We start from the raw sequence: 20,692 nt of genomic DNA, 5'->3' as shown, positions 1-20,692 counted from the left end.
AAATTGAACATACTGAACAGCTCTAACACACTGAATCAAAATACCTATACTGGGAAGAGATAGTGGAATTTAAACCACAATCTGGTCCTTACAGAAATACCAGCAAATCAGTATAAAGAACACAAAACTGTGAAATTAACCTATCTGCTTCCCCAGAAAAAGAGCTCAGTGAGAAAGAGCTAATAATTGAGAGAGAGATACAGCAGAAGCCTAGGAGACTTGGAAACAAATATATCCATATGCACCAAGCATCCAGAGGGAACCAGAAAATTAGTTTATGAATAAACTACCTGGAGGAATTATCCCTAATATTTGATGCTCCCACCTAGAAACTGCTGAAACCAGATATAAAAATATCTCACCGCTCTAAATACTCTCCTAAATATATTGAACAGCGTTAACATATTGATTTAAAAAAAGTGGAATTTGAACCACAATACGAGTATAAATATGCCAATGTATCAATACTAAGTCGTGAAATAAACTTATCAGCTCCTCCGCCCCCCCCCCCAATATAAGTGGCTCAGTGAGAGAGAGCTAACTAATGGGGAGAGGGATATAGCGGAGACCTAGGGCAAATCTGAAACAGGTCCATTTATGTGTATTATTTGAAATTAGCTACTAACTGGCAACAATACTAAGGGAACCAGAAAATAATAATACACGTAGCCCTATAATAAATACCAGCCAAAATTGATATATTTACACGTGGGAAATAACCCACCACAAATCACCCTAAAACAATCAAATCAGTTGGTGATTGAACGATAAAAACTTTCCTTCCTATGAGCATTTAAAACAAAAAAGTAAAATCACAGCATCACTCTAGTAGCCAGCCAAAGGGAAATCGATTTTAATCCCTAAACACACTTCTATCTTTTCCTGTGCATTTGGCACTAACACATTATATGTTATATGTATGTATGTCAAAGTCTTAACCTCTTAAGAAAATTTTTCACAAGGCACTGAAGAAGACTACCTAGTGTGATTCTATATGCTAAAAAATCCACACAGGTCTGCTCTCTCTTCTTTTTAACAAGAACTAATAAAAGTATAAATTTTAAAACGTAAAGATTTCTTTTTCTCCCTTGCAAAAAGATCCCCCTCTCTTTGGTGTGCATCCTTAGTGCAACTCTTTTCCTTCTTGAAATTAAGAATACGGCATGAGACAGGACACAGGAAATTACTGCTTGCCCTGGCAAATACCCGGGTTTTTGTGGCAGTGAGTTTTTGCATGGGAGTGAGCAAAAACATGGAATTGCACATTGCAGGCATTATAAATGAACACAGTTGAACTATGTCGGGTATAATAAATTGTAGGCAATGTCTTCAATCCTGTATTTCAACATGAGAAGCTAGTGGGATTAAACATGGATTCAAACCATCTCACAATGCAGCGCTACCTGGGACGGGTTCACTGCAATGAAGCAGAAGAAAAGAGACAAGAACTCCCCCCACCCCTCAGACACAAACAAAATGGCAGACAAAAGGTATGCAAATAAGTAATTTTGAATTTATTGACTCCAAATAGCAGCACAAGTGAATCACTCCAATTTTAGTGATTATTAAGTAATAAGTTTACGGGGGGGCGTGGCTTGGCCGGCAACGCGAGTGGACGCAGGGTGTTAGAGCTCCGGCAAAATCCTTCTTAAATATCCTCCCCTGTGCTCCTGGACACCCGTAAACATACCCCCAAAGCCTACGGAGCTGATGCTGAGACACCCACGCGGCTGGGATCCTGTTTGGGCAGTGGAGGGAGAGCTGAGTGAACGCACAGGCCTGCTGAAGATCGGGTGATCTGCTCTCCTGGTGCAGGCGCCATTTTGGATCCCCCAACGGCTCCGGTGTTCCTGGAGCGTGCTCTCTTACTTTAGCCGCGCAGGTGCCTGGCCTGGTGATCGGGCGGAGGGCGGTGGCCGGCGACCCCCCGGTGGATTGACGGCGGTGAGCGGGAGTCGCTTCTGCGGAGGCGCGCTGCTTGGCCGGCCAGGAACGTGGGTGCGGCCCTGTTTGTCTGGTGCCTGGCCTGGGGTACCTTTGCGGTGCGACATCTATATATGCTGGGATCCACGGGCGCTCACAGCTTACTGAACCAGCAAATCTGCACAAAGGTCCTTCTAATAAGGCAAGTGGTCTGATCCTTCTACCCCAGCTGCTAAAATGGTGAGCCCTCTATACTGCATACTGCGGGCCATAAATGACACTGCTGACAGGTTGTGTTGGGAGCTGTCTGCACTGCATGACTACGCTGTGGGTAATTCACCAGCCCACAAGAATCCTCCTATTGGACTCCCTGATATTCCAACCCAGGACATCACCCCTGTTGCTCTCCTTGGTGAGAATGAGGCTTCATATGCTCAGGGGGAAAGCCCTATGACCACGGACTCTGTACCTCAGGGTTATTCAGATGCAGCTTTCAAGTATCAAGCGATGGATTACATGATGGGATCAGCTTGTGTGGATGTTTATCCGCCCCTTCATCGCTCTGTAATAATAATACACACAGACCCTGTGACCCTCCAAGACCTAGGGGAACATTGCCTGTCGGTTCTCTCTGGATTTGACCCTGCACCATACTTCACCCTTCTAAAACCTGATGCTGCGCAGTTGAATCCGATTTTGCACCTGCTACCTCTGAGAGAACTTTTGAGGTCCTGGACTATGCTTTCTGAGTGTTTTGATCCTACCACGGTCTGCACGTGGTTACTTTTTCTCCTACTGTATGCTATCTTCAGATCACTCCTGGCTCTGAAGAACTGGCCCGATTAAACCCGCATGGCTATAACTAAAAACTGGCCAGACTAATCCCTATAAACTGTAATGTGGACTCTGTTCATATTCATTCATATTAGCTCTTCTGCTAACCATTCCTACGGTTTACTATTATATAAGCTCTCTTCTGATGTTCTATATTTTTGCTATCCGTCACTATTCTTCTTATATTAGATCCGATGCAAGAGATGCCAGTATGTTATATTTACATGATCCTGCTGAATACTTATTTAAAGTGTCATATAGGCTTTCTCTTTATAACCAGTCGCCATATCCTGATGTTGAACTAATTTATTAGGAGCCACTTATATTTGCAAAAGCTAGACTTGTACTAGTTATAATACTTGGCTCTTATGCCCCGGTTAAATATTTGTTTAATATCCGGTAACTAGGGGTGGGTGGGGAAGGGAGGGGGGGGGGGGGGTTTAGTTAGCGTAGTCATTATAGTTAGTTAGGGGGGGGGGGGCGCGGTTAAGGGATCCAGGTACACCTAGGTTGGGGCTGGGTAGTACAGGGTGGGGGGTTATAAGGGAGGTTTGTTTTGGGTCGTTTGGGTGGGTTTATTTAGTTATATTCTCTGTTTCTCCGGATAGACCAGACATATGTTACTGAACTGTACACTCCACTCCGACACCATATCCTACCCTGGACAGGGATGATGGTGTCTTGGCGATCTTATACATAGGCAATGTTCGAATTCTGCCATTCTGCAGTGTGACATTTTTTATTTGTTTGGTGCCCAAATGGCGCCTTTGGGCACTAGTAATTATTACATCCTGCATTGGAATGTCTTAAATTGCTATGTTCGTATACAATACCCTTGTTTTACTGATAGATACCTGATACCGACTGTATACTGATTTGAATCATTGTCACTGTTCTTCCCCACCTTGCTATATGCATATTCCAGGCCATTGCCTTATGATTCGAGGAACCTACTGTCTGTGTCTATAATGTCCTCTGTCTGTAATGGGAACTTGTTATACACTGTAAAATTTCAATAAAAATCATTGAATTTAAAAAAAAAGTAATAAGTTTACAAATAACATAAGTATGCATATTACTACTGTACATATTACCTTACTGACTATACCAGAAATACAAATTACCTCGATCTTCACAGATGCGGATTATATACCAATAATCCAACAGAACTTCTTAACCATTTGCCTGATGTGTTCGCGTCAGATGGGACCACAACAGACTGGGCTTTTCCTGAAATGATCGTTTTTGATGCTACCGGTCAGAAAGTCCACTGCTTGGCTGCAAGAAGAGATACTTCATGCAGCTGCCGCTAATACAACTTTCACATCTCCAAAATAACCTGGGTTGGACCCAGGTTGCTGATGTAACAACCCGGGTTAAGGTGCATTGTGGAAGCACCAAGGGCAAGATTTACTAAGGAAAAAAATGCGGTAAACCCTATAGAAGCCTATGGTCTTCTTATCGCCGGATGCTGCAACCCGCTTCCCGCCGACCCCACTCTTTGGCATACCTCCATCAAACTCCTCCTTTAGGCTGCAGGGGGGAGGAGGAGGCACTCTGGACACCTGCTTCCCGTCCAGGGAGAAAAGGGAGAGCCCAGGGACGTGACAGAGACCCCCTGCACACCACATCACAGATATCGCGGGGGCCTCCATCACCACCTTGCGATGCTGTTGCCGTATTTTAATACATCCCGCCCTAAACCTTATAACCCTGGTTGAGCAACCCGGCAATTCCACCCAGTTAATAAAAAGGGTTAAACCCGGAGCACCCTCTGTATAATGGGAAAACCGGATTTAATGTGAAAATGCTGGACCTGGGTCAGAGCCAGGATCGTATTCCCGGCTCCGACCTACCTTTTGCAATGTGAAAGGGGTAAAACATATGCTTCTTGGTTTCCTATCCGCCTTCCTGCTTTCCTCTTCTCCCAGTGCCTGTCATACTGTAAATGAATGCTGATCGGTCAGCCCGACAGCACTTCCCACCCCTTGGTTGCAGATATTAGCAGCTGCTGGGTAAAAAGTTAAAAAGCAGCCTTGACTTTTACTCTGGACCAACGGATGCTGCAGAGAGGAGCAGGTGGCAAAAAATGTGAGATGCTCTGACCATGGATGTTTTGTACCATTTATTTTTTTCTCTTTAAATACATCTTATTGGATTTATATTGTGTAAATATATGTGCTTAACCTATTTCAGTAATACAAAACAGCTTAAAAAGTGGTTTTGTAAACAATATTATCCACTGTTTACCATTTTACAATAATACTTGCAGACCTACTTAGCATTCACAGGAAGAATACTGGCAAACCTACTTAGCATTCAAATTAAAACCCAATTACCTAAGCATAAATAATGCAGTCACCTGGATTTAGCTAGAGTCTGGATACAATTTGTTTCAATGAAGGTTCTCTTTAAATAGATGAGACGTTCCATATATTAGAGGGCAATGGGAGAAATTTACTAATGCTGTGTACACACGGGGGTGATAGGGGCCGAAAGCGACCATATTGCCAGTGATGGGAGTGTGCCCCGGCGATAAATCACCGGGTGCGCGCTCCCATTTTCAGCCCCATTCTAATCGCTGGTCACAGGAGCTGGTCGCTGATGAAAAGGACAAACTGAGCAATATATCTCCCCATGTGTATGGGGCTTAAGATGTGTATTCTACTTCACATGTGATGTTGCTATGGGCAACCAATCAGATCCTGTCTACTATCTTCTAGAGCAGACATTTTCAACCGGTGTGCCGCGGCCAGCTGACAGGTGTGCCGCCATGCCTCGGGTCACGGCGACTCACCAGCGGAGTTTCACTTTGACAGGGGGGACGGGCGGGCGGCTCGGCATCATACTGGACGTTGTGTGTGTGTGGTCGCGCGGCGCTGAGTGGCTGACCCGGACTATACAATGTCCGGGAATGCTTCCCCGCCCGCCCCCCTGTCAGTGTGCGTCCATGTGCGCACCGCCCGCTCACGGCTCCCCCGCTGTGCACTGTCCGGGACTCGAGAGACGTGCCGTGCTGCTATGCAATAATCATATATCCCGCTGGACCACTAGCCAATGGGCGCTTGCGGTCCAGCAGCCAATCAACTGGTGGCTGCTGGACCGCGAGCGCCCATTGGCTAGTGGTCCAGCAGCGGGAGATATGAATATTACATAGCAGCACAGCATGTCTCTCTCCCGTACATAGCGGGGGAGCCGTGAGCGGGCGGGCGGTGCGCACATGGACGCACACTGACAGGGGGGAGGTGTTGTCGGTGTGTCAGCACAGGCAGGAGGGGGGGTTTGCACACGGACGCACACTGGGAGGAGGTGGGGGGTGAGGTGAGCGGGCCGGCTAACCACCGGCTGGCTAAGTATGGTGTACTACTACCCACTCTCCCACCCTCCTGCACTCACCCAGCCACCCTCCCACCCCACTGCAGATACCCTCCCAGCCACCCTCCCACCCCACTGCAGATACCCTCCCAGCCACCCTCCCACCCCACTGCAGATACCCTCCCAGATACCCTCCCACCCTACTGCTCCCACCCTCCCTCCCTGCCGCACACTACTGGCGGTGCATTGAATTGCAAATAGTGGACGGGAGCCAGGAGTGGGCCACTGCACGGTTCTGTCCCCCTTGGCAACGAGCAAATTCAGTCCACCTTGGCATCGAGCATGAAGCCCCTGGCATTGAGCATGTAGGTAAGTGGCACTTATGTGTCAAATGTGTATGGTGTGTTATATAGTATGTCATGGGCATTGCGGTGTGTTATATAGTATGTCATGGGCATTGCGGTGTGTTATATAGTATGTCATGGGCATTGCGGAGTGTTATATAGTATGTCATAGGCATTGCGGAGTGTTATATAGTATGTCATGGGCATTGCGGAGTGTTATATAGTATGTCATGGGCATTGCGGTGTGTTATATAGTATGTCATGGGTATTGCAGAGTGTTATATAGTATGTCATGGGCATTGCTGTGTGTTATATAGTATGTCATGGGCATTGCTAAGTGTTATATAGTATGTCATGGGCATTGCGGTGTGTTATATAGTATGTCATGGGCATTGCTGTGTGTTATATAGTATGTCATGGGCATTGCTGTGTGTTATATAGTATGTCATGGGCATTGCGGAGTGTTATATAGTATGTCATGGGCATTGCGGTGTGTTATATAGTATGTCATGGGTATTGCAGAGTGTTATATAGTATGTCATGGGCATTGCTGTGTGTTATATAGTATGTCATGGGCATTGCGGAGTGTTATATAGTATGTCATGGGCATTGCTGTGTGTTATATATTACAGTGGCAAACGCAGGATTTTCAGAAGGGGGTTTCCAGAGGGGCGGAGCAAAGCACAGAGATGGACACTTAGGTGACCCAGTATATGCCGGGTCAGTTAAAGTATTATAGATAGACCAAATGTATATTAATAATAATAATAATATACATACATACATACATACATGGGTGTCAACAGCAGTGTAGACCCCTGGGCACAGCAATGTATTGGGGCCCCTACCGAACCTCCAGTGGTAGGGGTGGGGGAAGCTTTGATGTCCCGCAGGTGGTAGGGGGTATTATATCAATCGCTCAGCATGTAGGGCCTGGATCAGTAATTTCCACTAATTGCCCCTTTACTGCATAGATGGTGGGAGATGGAGTGGGAAAAGGGGGCAATGGGCTGAATGAAGGGGCCCTGATACATAACTTCCAGGGTGGTAGAGGATGTTTAATACGCAGAGGAGGGGTGTATAGTGGAGTGGGTTTATTATCCATAATTTTCTGGTGGGAGGACAGCTTGCTTGACTGCAGATATCTCCAGTTCCCAGAAATAGATTTCTTAGATTTTAATGGAATTAAAAACTAGAGAATCCACCTACCAAATGGTATTGGGCACTAGGGGATCAGAGTTCAGGAGGCAGAGCAATCTGCCAACTAGTATATAAAACTACATACAAGGTGTGTGGAGCTGGAGCAGTAACCAGCTGCTGGAAGGCTGATATCTCTGGTTCTGGGCACAGTAGAGACAAGCTACTCATGTCCCTCAAAGGGGGAGAATCCCAGTTTTTGGAATATACCCTCAGAAAAACTAACTCAGACAGAACCTGAAATATCTGACTGGAGTAGATAAGGCACACTTTTTCTTCAAACTAATTGGTTTTGACAGGTCCACGCCCCTTTTATACAGGTTGATATCAAACTTGATACGATCGTATCACGTTTGATATCAAAGTGGTATAAATAATATTAACCCCCGTATTAAAATATAATTGGTTTGATACTGTAACTTCATACACTGATATTGTCTATATCAAATAAAACCACAGCTGTATAAATTAATTTATAAAGGTCGCTTAATGATATCTTAACCAGCTGGAAGAATTTCTAAACATAATGCTAAAAAAGTTGTTAGAAAAATATGGTATACAACAGATATATAATTCGTAGAAATGTAGATCTTGTTTTATATCAAATTTGATTTGTGTAGGATGTCACGCAACGCCGATCATCAAAACAGCCGGCTGAAAGCCAGTTATTATAACGTATTAAAGCCGGGGAGTTTTTGCGGCTTTGATAAATATTATAAAGCTTTGAAAAATAAATTTAAAAGATCCGATGTGAGAAAATGGTTACAAGAGCAAGACGCGTACACATTGCACAAACCGGCTAGAAAAAACTATAAAAGGAATATGATATGCGTATCGGATATAAATCAACAGTGGCAATGTGATTTGGTATCACTCATAGATCTGGCAAAGCACAACGACGGCGTAAAATATATACTAACCGTCATCGATATATTCAGTAAGAGGGCCTGGGCTGAAAGTCTGACTGCTAAGAGCGCGACGACTGTCGCTAAGGCTTTTGAAAAATTATTCCAACAGGGGGACGTACCGCGGAAACTACAAACCGATAATGGTAAAGAGTTTCTAAACAAAGTCCTAAAAAAGTTGTTAGAAAAATACGGTATACAACATTTCACAACCAATAATGATGTGAAAGCAGCCGTTATAGAACGCTTCAATAGGACTTTAAAAACACGAATGTGGCGATATTTCACGGCGAATAATACATACCGATATATAGACGTTTTACAAGCGTTCATTACCAGTTATAATAACACATACCATAGAACGATTAAGCGGGCGCCGAATGAGGTGGATGGCTCTAATGCGCTGGATGTCTTCAAGACGATATATGGCGATTACTTTAGAAGTAAGAAAACAAAGGCTTGTTTAGCGGTCGGGGACCACGTTCGTATCTCAAAATATAAGGATATATTTCAGAAAGGTTACGAACAGAGTTTTTCTGAGGAAATATTTGTAATACGCGGAGTGAACACTAAAGGACTTAAGCCGCTTTACACGTTGGAGGATCTCTACGGGGAGGCTATAACGGGTAGTTTTTACCCCGAAGAACTTCAAAGTATACCGAAAAACTATAATAGGATTTACAAAGTGGAGAAGATTTTAAAAAATAAGACGGTTAGAGGGAGGAAACACATATTAGTCAAGTGGCGCGGATACCCCACAAAATTTAACAGTTGGGTCGCTGCATCGGAGATAAAAGATATATAAACAAAGAGGAAGATGGATGACAAACCATTCTACATAACATTGCCGAGTAACGCCTCAGCCGATACATTTCCACAAAATAAGATTTCTGACTATACCACAAAGTTAGCAAGGCCGATAGACTTAAGTGGAGATTGGGAAGTAGCTCTTACAGAAATACAATACCCACACACCTGGAATACAATCGATGTGCGTGATTGTGTGTTGAAAATAACAAAGTGGGATGGGACGAGCGGTACAGCAACGAGGGTTTGCGTTAAACCGGGGTTTTATGAAACCATCGGGGCGTTACTGTTTTCTTTCAACGCTGAAATTGACCGACATAAACTGGATGGTTTAAAACTATTGTACGATCCGCTTGAACGAGAGATAATCATCGACAACAAGGCGATGTACAACATCACAGCCGGTCCTAAATTGTCGAGAATACTGGGGTTATACCCGAAAACTAAGTTTTTAAAACCGTGCGCCGACATCAGCGGAGGGCAATATACGCTCTTCGTGTACACAGATATTATCGAACATCAGAGGGTCGGTGATAGTTATGTCCCGTTGTTGCGCACCGTTGAAATAAAGGGCCGTAACAACGAGATGGTCACTATACGGTATGAGAAGCCCGATTATGTTCCGTTGTGCAAGACGCATTTTGACACTATAGCCATAGAGATAAAGAATGATCAGAACGAAAACATGTCATTCAAGTTTGGGAAAGCGAACGTGAAACTACATTTCAGACGCCGCAAATCCGAATTTTATTAAAGACAATGGTGGCCGTTAAAAATTATGGGGACCCGGGGCTCTACGCGCAATATTATAAAACACAGGCCGGTAATGGATTACCCGGTTTTCACGGCAGCGCGTATATGTACGGGTGCGGTTTAGGTGGAATTTTTCGAAGCCTGTTCAGAAAAGCGGTACCGCTTTTCCGAAGAGGGCTGGCGATAGCAAAGCCCCACGTGAAGAATGCAGCACGCAACATCGCGAAAGACGTCATCGGACAAGCCACAGCGGCGGTTGTGAGCAAAATACACGACGCAAATCAAGCGAAGCAAGATGGATCAGGTTTAATCTATGCCAGGAAAGGGGCGGCTAAAAATAAACGGAAGCGGGCAATACGACTTCCGACATGGTGCAGACCCCTTTTAAACAAAAAACGGAGCAGACGCGGCTTAATTAAAAAAAGGAAACCGAAGCGAAGGGTCGGTGATATTTTTTAAGCATGTCTTTCATACACAATGAATCCATGGAATGCGCAAAATCTGAACTTGACCTTTTTGACGTACCACCGACGCAGACCAGCGTAGAGAAAAGCCTCTACGTCGAAGTTCAACCTTTGGCGGCATTATCCGAGACCGCGCCGCTTGAATTCTACATAGCGGCCAGCGGGGAACACTACTACGATCTGAACAACACGTTGCTGTACGTGACCTGCAAGATCGTACGGCCTGATAACACTGCTATACCTCAAGACGCCAAGGTCGCTCTTATTAATTACCCCATAGCAACTTTATTTAGCCAGGTTGATGTCACTTTGGGCGATAGGCTCATATCGCAGTCCAATAATCTTTACGCTTATAGGGCCTACATAGAGACCATACTGAATTATAGCTCAGATGCGTTATCCACAAAACACACAACTGGATTATTCTACAAAGATGTGGCTGGAGAACACAACACAAGAACCCTGGATGGTGTAAACACAGGGTTTATAAAAAGGGCAAGAACAACGGCACAAAGTCGAACGGTTGAATTATTGGGGCCGCTACACTGTGACCTTTTTCATCAACATAAACTAATATTGAACGCCGTGGACTTGAAGATAAAACTCATCAGAAACAAAGATGCTTTCTGCTTAATGTCTGCTGAAGCGGAGGCCTTTAAAATTCAGATTGTTGCAGCGTCCCTGTTTGTGAAAAGAGTTCAGGTCTCACCCGCAGTCCGGATTGGACACGCCCAGGCCTTACTGGCCACCAACGCCAAATACGCGATCAATAGAGTGGGCATGAAGATCTATAGTATACCGACGGGGAGCCGCGTATTTAATTTAGAAAACCTGTTTTTAGGCCAGGTACCAAAAACCGTTATAGCCGCTTTTGTAGATAATGAAGCGTTTTCAGGAGCCTATGACAAAAACCCTCTACGGTTTGAACATAAAAATGTAAACTTCGCATCCCTATACCTGGATGGAACACCGCATCCGGCCAAACCATTTCAACCAGACTTTGAACACGGTAACGCGGTTCGCGAGTATATGTCGCTCATTCAGATCACAAATAAGCAGAAATCAGATTCGGGTATACTAATTGACCGTGAAGAGTACCTCAACGGCTACACACTATTTGCTTTTGATCTGTCGCCTGAACAGGAATGCGCGGAGCATCTGTCTCTAATCAGAACCGGTAATCTACGAGCTGAATTCCGGTTTGCAGGAGCACTAGACCGGACAGTCAACATAATAATATACGCATTATTTGATAATATCATCGAGATCAACCAGAGGCGCGATGTGCTGTATGATTATCTATAAATGAAATAAATAATTTTTATATTTATCGTATATTTACCAATATTCATCACCCCAAGCAGCGATATGAACACATTACAGATAAATTGTATACTGTACGCTAATCCGGTGACGCGGCTGTTTTTTAAAGGGACCTTCCCGTGCGATATGCTACCGAGCGGTAAACTATCGCAATACCCCTGCGCGTTTGTAATCAACACACATACCAGCACCCAACCGGGGGAGCATTGGTTGGCCGTTTATTTTAACAACCAGAGCGAGTGTTACTTTTTGATACGGATTAGAACCTGACAACCCCCTATTCCCAAAGGCCATAATAAATTTTTTAAACTCAAATTCAAAAAGAATTTACCACCAAAATAAGCAGTTGCAAGGTTTTAACAGTACCGTTTGTGGACAATATTGTATATACTTTATATTTTTCATGTGTAAAAATTACAAATATACAGATGTGTTGGCCCGTTTTAGTTATGATACAAAACGTAATGATCGCTATGTATCAAACTTTGTAAGACGTCTCCCTAGAAGTCATTGTTTGAGTCGATATACGGGTAACTGTATACAGTCCTGTGTCACCAGTAACCAACATGTGTTTGATGTGTAATACAAAATTGTTTGTGTAACTTGTAACTAATGTTGTGATTGAAATGCTGTATGTACATTGCTTATGGTTACTTTCTATTAAAAAATCTTGCTTATTGAACTTTATACCGTGTGATTGTACATTTTTGCAGACAAACTGATTAGAATCAAAGAACAAAACAGCATTTTATAAATCATAATCTTATTTTATTGGTACAGACAAAATGTATTTACAGCAAGTTAATCACGAATAACACGATAAACTTTACAGTTAAAACAATACACTAAATACATGATACAATACAAATTAAACGTCATCGTACAAATTAAACGCACAAAAATACATTGTATAAAAACATTATAAATTAGTTATATGTTAAAGGTTCAACCACTGCGAATCCTGAAACAGATTTACGGATCTTTTCCTCGGTAGTAAGTAGCCGTGTGGCGTTGTTAACCCGGGGGAATTTAAAACATTTATACGACTTTTTTTAATGTTGTGTATTGGGGAGGCTATATTTACATTGCCAATTTCATCATCGTAGATTTCAGCTTTTAAGCGATCTAACTGTAATCTGTTTGATGCATTACCAACTACAGTGGACGGGATATTCAACTCAGCCATAGCGCGCATAAATTCAATCCAACCGTTAGGCATTTTATGACTCGTCACGCTGTGATTTTGCGTGATACCCCTTATCAAGTCTAACACATTGGATCCTGGCACTGTGACGCCTTTATACATAAACACACCCTTGCGGTCCCAATTCGCAACGTCTTTAGAGCGAACCATTTTACTCATTAGTATTTCACAGTTCTTTTTATACCGCGCATTAACACTGTTCAAGACATCGTGGTAAACAGCGTCGGTAGCATCATCTTGTGTAGGGTTAGCGGTATCCTCAACAGCATTTGCACCGGGTGATAAAAGCGTTAAAGTTGACATTTCTCTATCAGATTGTTTACTCAACACCAGGTATCTCTGTAACACAGCTGTGTAGCGTTTTGCCTTTTCATACTCTGATAAAGCATTATTATGTAGTATACTTATGATCTCAGCATCTAGGTTTTGCGTGGCTGTTTTGCGTATATCATCGCCGGTTGGTTTGTTGTTTAAACGGTCTATCTGTTGCTGGGGGACCAGATACATTTTCTCAGCGTATTCCATCAACGATTAGACAGTAGTCCGGTAATTAATGGAATGGCAAATCCTAGCAACGATCCGATAAACCCACCCGACTGTTTCACCAACCTCTTCTTTTTCCCAATGGCGCATTTCTTATTACAAAGCGATTTTATAAGGTTCCTCTTCTTTTTAAGGTAGTTCAACTGGCGCTGTGACAGGGGTATTTTACCTTTAAGCGTATTGAGAGCAATCTCACATATGGCTGTCACCAAATCGTTTGAAGCGTTGGATAATATAGCGTTTCTTTGGGCCGGTTTGGCTTTAATGAGGGTTTTTAAAAGGGCCCAATTACGCCTTATCCTGGTCGACATGTTCACAGCTGTTAGAAGTGGTAATGAATGACTATAGGATGCGCGGTTATAGCTATTTAGAACCCCGCTTCTTAACAACATAAGCTACTGGTGTGTCGGGGGGAAATAAACCGCTTCGTAAACGATAATCATCAAGGGCATTGTTTCTTAAATCAACCAGTAAATAACCGTATGGTGGCTCCGTAGCGGACTCATAGGCTTCAAGAAAAAAACGATATTTTGATGGGTACATTTGTCTAGCCAGAATGCTAACCTGCATTTTATCCCTGGGGTTTTTAAACAGGACCATATATTTTGTGTTTAAATGTATAGTCCTGCTCTTTCTACCTTGACAAAATATGTTTTGCACAAGGTACATGACACTGAGATTCCGATGGTGCACATACTTTGTGAACGCTTTCTCAACCTCAGAATTATTACTCGCTGCATCCATCAAGTCATCTATCACCGTTAAATTAATCTTATCAGGGGGAAAAAGCTGGTCGTCGCTAAATGACTCGGGCAACCCCTCTATAAAACGCATACCAGGGTGAGCACTCAGAAGTTGGTCGTATATCGGTTGCCAACAGGTGTAAAACCAAACAATATTATCAGGTACATGCGTCATATGTGTGGATGCGTGTTGTATTAGCGTTTTCACAAAATAACTTTTCCCCGAATTGGAGGGTCCGGCTAAAATACAGGAGAAGGGGTGTTGAAAACGGATATCCATCTTAATAACCAAATGGTAGGGTTGTAAAATTATCCGTGAGGTTACGTTTAGTGTAAACGCACTTTTGCGTTTTCTGCAGCATACGGGTTTCAATCTGCCAGTACTTTTTCACACGTACTATACCGGGCTGCCTGGTCACAATTTTTTTCTGATCCTCGCCTTTGGGGTTTAAAGGATAATCTAAGACCAGTTCTTTCAGACTGTCAAAGTTAACGTGCTGCTCATTACAAACATTCAACGTTATACCTTTGACCTTGAGGCTCGTCTTGCCGTTGCTTAGTCTATAGCCGTATGACTTGGGGCCGGCTGAAACAAACTCTGTTATATGCGTACCAGATGGTAGTTCGCTGGTCAACTCCCCTAGATAATCGCCTAATGGCGGATTCCACTCACCGGGCCTGCTGACAAAAATTACAGAATCTGTATCGTGATACAGACATCTATCTTGTAATCTATCCAATAGGTTGTACAACTCGACGCGGGCGTGCGCTGTGGTAAATGCCGCTATAAATATATTTGTTGTTGAAGATCTGGTATAATGGTCTTTGGCGTATTTCCAGTTGACCATAACAGTTTCTGAGTCTATGAAGTCTAAAGCAGACACCTCATAGTGTGGTTGAAAGGCATATTCAAAAAGCTTATCAGGATCTGTCACTAGACAAGTATTGGGCATGTTGCTACGTTGACCAAATTTACCCCATAATGAGTTTAAAAACAATTTAGAAATTTGTCTTTTGGCGGGGTTGACATTTATGTGTTCGTGTCTTAAAGCTATGCCCTCATTTTTTTGATACGCGTCTATGTACTCTTGTTGTTTCACAGAGTCTGTACACCAATCAGGGTAACCAGAAGCCTCCTGTTTATCTCTGAGGTGTGTTTTAATGTAACCTGAAAACAGATCATCAGATCTCTCATCAAAATGCCACACCTCATAGATTTTACACACTTTGTACCCCTTTTCTATAGCAAGATTTATCTCCACTGTGCACCATGTACCGGTTAGGGCGCGGTTTTCTGAGTCATGAACACACGGCTCACACTGTCCAGATTCGGCGCATGTGCGGCACAGCGGAAACATTAACTTACCATTCATTTTAACCGGTAAAACTGGAAAGAAAAGGCCTCGCGGAGGATTAATTTTTAATTTAACAAAACCGAAATACTTTGTTACATCATCAAAGTCCTTATAAATGATGCGTGGGTGACGTATAGGATATGTTTTGGTCTTGTTGACAAATGGGTATAGGCTAGTAAAGTCAAAATAGTGTATTTTTTCATCGCACTCTGTCTTGTGATAAAGTTTTATGGCGTTAGTGCGTCCGCCATAAAGACCATCACGAGGATCCAAGGGTTCAGGGATTTCCAAACCTTTCAGAAAAACCTGAAGCTCCTCATCAGTCTCCCTCATTTTCTTCCACTCACACCCCCACATCTCCCTTATCTGAAATCCACACCGTTTAAGGAATTGTATCCTTAACTGTGTCTTGTGCCGCAGTTGACCGTAGGTTGTTTTAGTCAGATTGTTTTCATCATCGTCTTTGTAACAGTTGTCACAACCGTGATAAAAACACCCCTGGAATTCAAAAGCTGTTGGCACGCCGTTAATCACGGCGTAACCATCCAGACTGTATCTACCGACTTTCTTCTCACCACCTTGTAAAGCGTGTCTTATACTCACACCATCTTTGTGTTCTATGTACATTAACCACTGTATGGCTGGTGTTGAGTAACGCTTCTGGGTCTTGTGATAGTTATCACCCGGTACAAGAGCCAATGTGTTTGCCTGTAAATATTTACAACGATACATAGCCATACAAACCGACGCTAAAGTCGTCAGTTGGAATGGATCAACGTGACGTTTAACGGCTACATCTTTTTTCTCAGCCGCTATTACAAACTCCTGTTCTGTCATGGCTATAACGGCTGATCTGAAAGCTGCGCACCCTTTTTGCAATATTCTGACATCCTCTTTACAATATCGTATTAATTCTTTTTGAAAATTAAACACCTTGTGTTTGTTTTTTTCGTACCACTCTGTAACATCAGCGGCCTCCTCAGGCATCATGTGTTGTAGGCCAAAATATTCTATTGAGGGCATGCCCCCTATGTAATTTTGGTTATCGGCTGTGTTAAAAAAATGCGGGAAATGACCTTTAACGCCATCAAATCCCATGGCCTTTGGAAATCTGCTCAATTTCATGGGGAGAAAATTGAGAGAGTCTATAAACCTAATCTTCAGATCTTTTATTGTGATACACATTATGTTTCCGCCATTAGAGATGAGGGATACAGTATACCGTTCTTTGATGATCTTGTTCAATACAAAATACGCATCATACCGCCCAGCGTTATGGGCTATGAATGTGTAATGCGCAAATTTTGGTTTCATGAACGTCTTTACAAAATCATCGATACAACCTATGCCCTTAAACTCCCAGGATTTCTCACCCATTAATGTGAGAGCGTAACAGTAGTTTGGTATATGTATACCTGTCTCCTGCATGCATTCGAAATCATAAAAGATGTATTTGGTGGTGGGTTCTTCCGCTTTGATGGGCTGTATGTAACACAAATGATCCGCAAACCCATCAACATATGCCTTGCAAGTAGAACACTTTAGCCCCTGACACTCATGAGACCTGCGACGGTAGAGACAACACCTGTCGCAATAAACATGTTCAAGACAGGATATTTTGTGATCTAAAGCTAAGGATTTGTGCTCCTCTAAACATTCACGCGATCTGCAAAACACCCTACAAACCGAACATCTTAATGCGGAAGCCCCATCATCAGCGCACGCTTGTCTGTGACAAGCCTTACAAAAGAAAAGACAATCGTGGCTATTTTTGCGCTCATAAGTTCGATTACATAAGGAACAGAAAAATCTCGATCCGAGAAATGCGCAGATATTAATCAGGCCATAATAGTGTGAATCGTGATATAATACATACAGGGTATCACCGTAGCGCGAATCTGAAGAATAGTAATGCCAAGAACGATTATTATGATATAATATTGTAATTTTTGTTTTTAAGTGTTTTTCAAAAACAACAACGTCGCTAAAGCTGACTGCTTTATCGATCGGTAGGTTCAAATCCTTATGAATTTGAAGCGCCCGATCGTGTATTTCAGCGTCTGTGGCATTACCTTTATCCAGAAGTTTGCAGATCGATGCCGCAAAGCACAAATAATTGTGCGTATTGTTGAAATCATACAGGTGTCTTCTGCGCCTTTCTATAATTAAGCTGTATGGAATGCGTCTAAGGCCGCGACCAGTTAGGGCCCCACCCGCTCTATTTCTAAAAACAGTGATCACAAACCTTAAACCCGTGCCTAATAAGAATTCAGCGTTACTTTGAAGAGTGTTTGTAATTTGATTCAAGAAACTGACAGCGTCTAATGATTCTTGCGGCTTTCGGTGTGAGTAGATGGCGTTGTGTAAACCACCCCCCTCCAATCTTAACTGTACACGATCATTAGGGTCAACACCAACCATGAATTCATCAATCATAACCTGTATAGCGTTGTGTACGGCTTCAACACCCTCTGCAAATGATGTAACTCTTTCCAAATTAACAAATTGAAAATGATTATGATACTCAATAGCTCTGAAATTAGGATGGTGTCGCTCATACCTGTTAACAGCTTCTAAGTACACATCTCGCCGACCTTCACCATTACCGGGTGGCGCACCCCCATCTATGTCATTATGCATGGGCGTTGCGGGGTGTTCAACATTGTCAGGTGACGCAGCGTCACCCGGTAATGGTTGTTCCGGTGATTTGTCAGCCTGTGCACCCGGGGTTGGGGTTGTGCCTCGCCCCCTGTGTTGTTTACGCTTTCTCAGCCTGTATATGCATTTTAAAGCCTGTTTTATTTTCGAACGGCGAAATAAGTGTGAGATTTTGCACGGTACATTTGCTTTAATTCTTGGGGCTTTTTTACACACATGTAAATTACGTTTCAACCCATAACCCACCATGCCTAGTCACGGATCCGTTTCAATTATCTCGGCAAAATGATACATGTTCGCTTTAATAAAATCCCTAGTCCTCACGGTCTCTGATATATGATTTGATGTTACATTCATGTACATTTCTACAAGTTCTTTAATGATCTCTGGCTTCTTTTTTGAACCATAAAGCTCATCTTTTATACGGTTCAACATGGTATTGACATTTCTACGCATGTATCCTATATGCTCACGCATCCTCCCCATGACCGCGTAGTATTGTATTTCCGCATCTTGTCCTAATTGTTCCACATTCTGAACCCCATCAACTATGTCTGTCGATACCACGGTCGGCGGGGCATCCGCACCGCCCGATGCGGTTGCCTCGCCGACCGTGGTAAAAACACTGGGTAGTTTTGTGTAATCATCACCCATTACTTTATCAGGGATTCCGGCTACAGATGTTACAGTCTCATCATCATTCTGTGGTGTATCTGAGCCTGACTCTTCACTAGGGGTGATAAAAAATGTTTGCCCATTTAAGTCCTCATCATTAGCGGATAATGTAGCTGCAGGTGTGTTACTGACCACGCTTTGCGTTTCTGCAGTATGATGTTCCTGCGTGTCTGAAATCACGATGACATCATCATCCGTCAGCGTCGTGTATCTCTCTCTTGACAGTCGTAAAGTTTTACGAGTCTTCACAGTCTTTGTATTACCGGCAATGTCAATGTCGGATTCAGTAGGTGTTGCAGGTGTTGTAAATGCGTGCGGGTAATCCACATTACTCACGGTTGGCACTGTTTGTAATGCAATTCTTTTTCTCACGGGTCTACCTTCCGAATATTTCAATCTTCTTTTAAGGTCTGATAAATCGGCCTTGTTTTCTTGACCGGATCGACTTTTTGAAATTCTCCGCTTGCTTGGCTTGAAATCGTCGCGCTCGGTTGCCATGATCTCGGCCCTTGATACATTTTCTTGGCGTTGTGGGTCGATCGCCGTTTTAGCGGATTCTCCCCCATCCATTTCAGCATTGTGTGGTTGAGCAACCCCGGCCGCGGCTATCATTTTTGCGAATTGTCGCGGATCCGCTGTAAATAAAAAATAACAACGTTTTAGTTACACATCCGCGGACGCTTTATAACACCTTCAGGCCCTGCCTCCCAAATCACCCACCCCTCCATGTCGGTTTGCATCTACACAGTCTGTTTAATACCGATGGTTTCCATTTGTAAAGAGCAATGATGAACGCGGTCCTATATAAGAAACTAAATAAATAAACATTACATTACACACCTGAATATTTGCCAGATCTTTCCATCGGCGTGGTTCCTACTGTAATAAAAATCACACAGTTTTAGTTACACATACGCGGCCACAAAGACAGTCGCTTTATAACACCTTCAGGATCACCCCCACCCCCACCCCACCTTCCTTGTCGGCTTACGTCTACACAGGCTGTTTAATACCTGTGGTTTCCATTTGTAAAGAACAATGGTAAATGTTGCTATATAAGAAACCAAATAAATAAACATACCCGGGTATTTGTCAAAGGTTTGCGCCGGCATGGTTCCTTTAAACAATGACCAGAAAGCTTGATCGCTGATCTGGGCTCTTTTTGCGCCTTTAGCCAAAGCGCTGTTGTGTTGTTTGGCGTTTGATTCAGCACCCGATGTCGGTTCTCTGTATCCGGATGGTCCCGCTTCACACGTATCGGCCCTAGGTACCGTAGGTTCATACCGGCTAGCTATGTCATCTGTAATACATATATTATCAATTAACGACACATTCGCTGACTTGAGAAAAAAAAAAAAAAAACTGTCATTTAAGTCATGATAACAACAACTCCTGTGGACACTATTCATGATTTTGCGACGATATGCAACATTTAACACAAAAACACATTATAAAAACACCGCTAGCCAATCGTCAAAATTCACCTTGTATAGCCGGGGTCTGGTATAGTTGTTTATAGTGTTTTGCCGATGGTAAATTCCAGAGATCATCCATTATGTGTTCTGCATCAGATTTCGACATAATCGGCGATACTAACAGAGAACAAATAACACATTAATATCACAGGCGGTATAAAAATGAATATAACA

At 43.1% G+C, this 20,692-nt stretch overlaps 1 protein-coding gene across 1 annotated transcript in view; it reads right to left on the bottom strand.

Annotated features, from left to right (window-relative positions):
* Positions 1-4,008: 4,008 nt before the first annotated feature.
* Positions 4,009-20,692, bottom strand: part of LOC146009667 (uncharacterized) — a 38,712-nt gene continuing 22,028 nt past the window's right edge. The window contains exons 4-8 of the mRNA XM_083150123.1: positions 20,528-20,635; positions 20,125-20,343; positions 19,884-19,922; positions 19,056-19,678; positions 4,009-4,035 (exon numbers count right to left, since the gene is read on the bottom strand). Of these exons, the coding sequence (XP_083006249.1) occupies positions 4,009-4,035; positions 19,056-19,678; positions 19,884-19,922; positions 20,125-20,343; positions 20,528-20,635 (1,016 nt within the window). The remainder of the gene's footprint in view (positions 4,036-19,055; positions 19,679-19,883; positions 19,923-20,124; positions 20,344-20,527; positions 20,636-20,692) is intronic.

Source organism: Crinia signifera, chromosome 6 (genome assembly GCF_055691185.1).
Source record: "Crinia signifera chromosome 6, ASM5569118v1, whole genome shotgun sequence".
Classification (NCBI taxonomy): Eukaryota; Metazoa; Chordata; class Amphibia; order Anura; family Myobatrachidae; genus Crinia; species Crinia signifera.
The sequence above is the reverse complement of the archived record's forward strand: the minus strand, read 5'-3'. Positions and strand labels throughout refer to the sequence as shown.